Genomic DNA, 2029 nt, shown 5'->3' on the forward strand with positions numbered 1-2029 from the left:
ATGCCCTCACCTGGAGACATATGGGGGTTGCGTGACGGGCTGCAAGTGGTTATTCAATTGAATAATAATGGTCAAGCAATAGGAGTGGGTAGTGAGAAGTTAGCCCGCTTTGGTGCTTTACTTGTTAAAAAATGGGGTTTTTACCCCATGGGTAACCCAGACTGGAGGACAGTACCCAATGAACAGACAAATCCTATGTGGGAAATAATGAGGGTAAGATATATTTTTGTAAGTATATTTAAGATATTTCATGCGGATCATGTAGTACTAACATTGTTTTGATTCTTACTTGGATTGTAGAGAAAATTCTATTTTGATACAAGCTTGCTGCCAAAAACGGTCAAAAAGATAATCATCCAGGGGTTGGGAACAAGAAGGAAGGAGCATAAATACAAACTAAAGCGTTCGTTGAACATCCAGCTGGGTGAGACTGCTCAAAGTCTCATTGCGTCAGTAGCGCCCGCATCCATGGAAGACCCTGAGGAGTTCGAAACTATGGCTAAATATTGGACAGATCCCAGAGTGCAGGAAATTAACAATGCATAGTTTGTACTATTTCCCATTTTTTATACATCTATTTCTCACTATCTTCATGAGAATATTTAGGCCAAAGCCAAGAAAAATAAGGAAAGACAAGGCAAACAGACATTAGTCCACGCTTGTGGGTCAAAGAGCTTAGCCAGGAGTGCATTCGAGGATGTACGTGTGTGTGTATATATATATATATAGGCATATTCATTACATGGTTTTCTTAATGTGATGTGTGATAATTATTTTTTGAGCTTAATAATATGTAGGAGTCAAAATCAGGCAGGGGTCCTGATAGAGGCGAGCTATTCATAAAAACTCACAAGCACAAGGATGGTACCCTAGTTTCTATAGAGGCCACGACCAAAATTGTATGTGTCGTCGTCGTTTTAATATTAATAGGTTTATTGATGATATTTTTCTATTTTCTTTTTTGCACAACATTAAAATGAATGATGGTGAATTGCTAACACTTTTGTCATGTACGTTGCAGTCGCAGATGGAGGAGTTGATGGCACAACAACCGCAATCGACTCGAGGGTCCACACAGGGGACAATTTCTTGGGATCCAAATGATGTATACTCCAAAGTTTTTGGCAAGGAAAAGCCTAGTCATGTACGTGGTCTGGGAAAAGGTATTCCACCTAAGTCATCGGCATGGACTTCGTCATTGATGCCAAAAGGTACCTGCAATGATCCTGCACATTCGAATTTTGATGCATTTAGAAGAGAAGTGGCCATGGATTTTGATAAGGTATTTCAGCAGTTGAATGCGGCTGACTTGTCGCAGGTAAATTCAAAAGATGGCTTTTAGCATATACAATGAAATAAATTTTCCTCTTATTAACCAATATTCCGGTCTATGTAGAATGGAGGTGCGTCGAATGTTAACTTTGATAGGGATAAAGATCCGGACCACGATGATGAAGAAGATGATGATGAGACGCAAGGCTAATGATTAGGTATACTTTTTTCTATTTCTGATTTAAGCTTATTTCATTAATTGCTCTTAGAGTTTGAAAATTGGGAAATATTGTTATGATATTGTATGGTTCAACTTTGTTAAGAATGGGACACCACGGGAGTAAGTAGCTAGGAATCTGGAAAAGAAATTAGTGTATGGTTCCACTTTGTTTGGTCAGATATATTTATTGAAGAAAGGGACAGAGAATCTAATTGGATGTTTTCATATATACATAGAAAAAGCATTGGTAAGGGGAGAACCTACCTAAAATGGAAATTGTCTTATAAACATTGATGTGCTTGTCCATGAATATGAATATGCAGAAACATCTTTTTTGTCCTCCCATTTTTAGATGTTGAAATGAATATGCAGAATCATTAACATTATTTGAATTAAGAAAAGGTAGATGATAAAGGGCCAATGACTATAATTGTAGTGTTAGATGGGTTAATTGTTGAATGGTGACAAATGAAATATCCGTAGGGGTCAGTGGACATATATAGGCTTCTGTGAGTCAAGGGACACATTTCAAATGCT

General features: G+C 37.7%; 1 protein-coding gene across 1 annotated transcript; it reads left to right on the forward strand.

Annotated features, from left to right (window-relative positions):
• Positions 1–1483, forward strand: LOC133876142 (uncharacterized). The gene is made up of 6 exons (XM_062314427.1): positions 1–213; positions 301–522; positions 607–699; positions 798–899; positions 1022–1318; positions 1397–1483. Exons 1-6 carry the CDS (start codon positions 1–3, stop codon positions 1481–1483), a joined length of 1014 nt encoding a protein of 337 aa, XP_062170411.1.
• The last annotated feature ends 546 nt before the right edge of the window (positions 1484–2029 follow it).

This window comes from Alnus glutinosa, chromosome 8 (genome assembly GCF_958979055.1).
Source record: "Alnus glutinosa chromosome 8, dhAlnGlut1.1, whole genome shotgun sequence".
Taxonomy (NCBI): Eukaryota; Viridiplantae; Streptophyta; class Magnoliopsida; order Fagales; family Betulaceae; genus Alnus; species Alnus glutinosa.

Bases quoted from the DNA above. Each gene is read 5' to 3' on its own strand.
- LOC133876142 (XM_062314427.1), top strand. From the start codon at position 1: ATGCCCTCACCTGGAGACATATGGGGGTTGCGTGACGGGCTGCAAGTG. The intron at 900-1,021 runs GTATGTGTCGTC...TGTACGTTGCAG, and splicing joins TAGAGGCCACGACCAAAATT to TCGCAGATGGAGGAGTTGAT. The intron at 1,319-1,396 runs GTAAATTCAAAA...CGGTCTATGTAG, and splicing joins ATGCGGCTGACTTGTCGCAG to AATGGAGGTGCGTCGAATGT.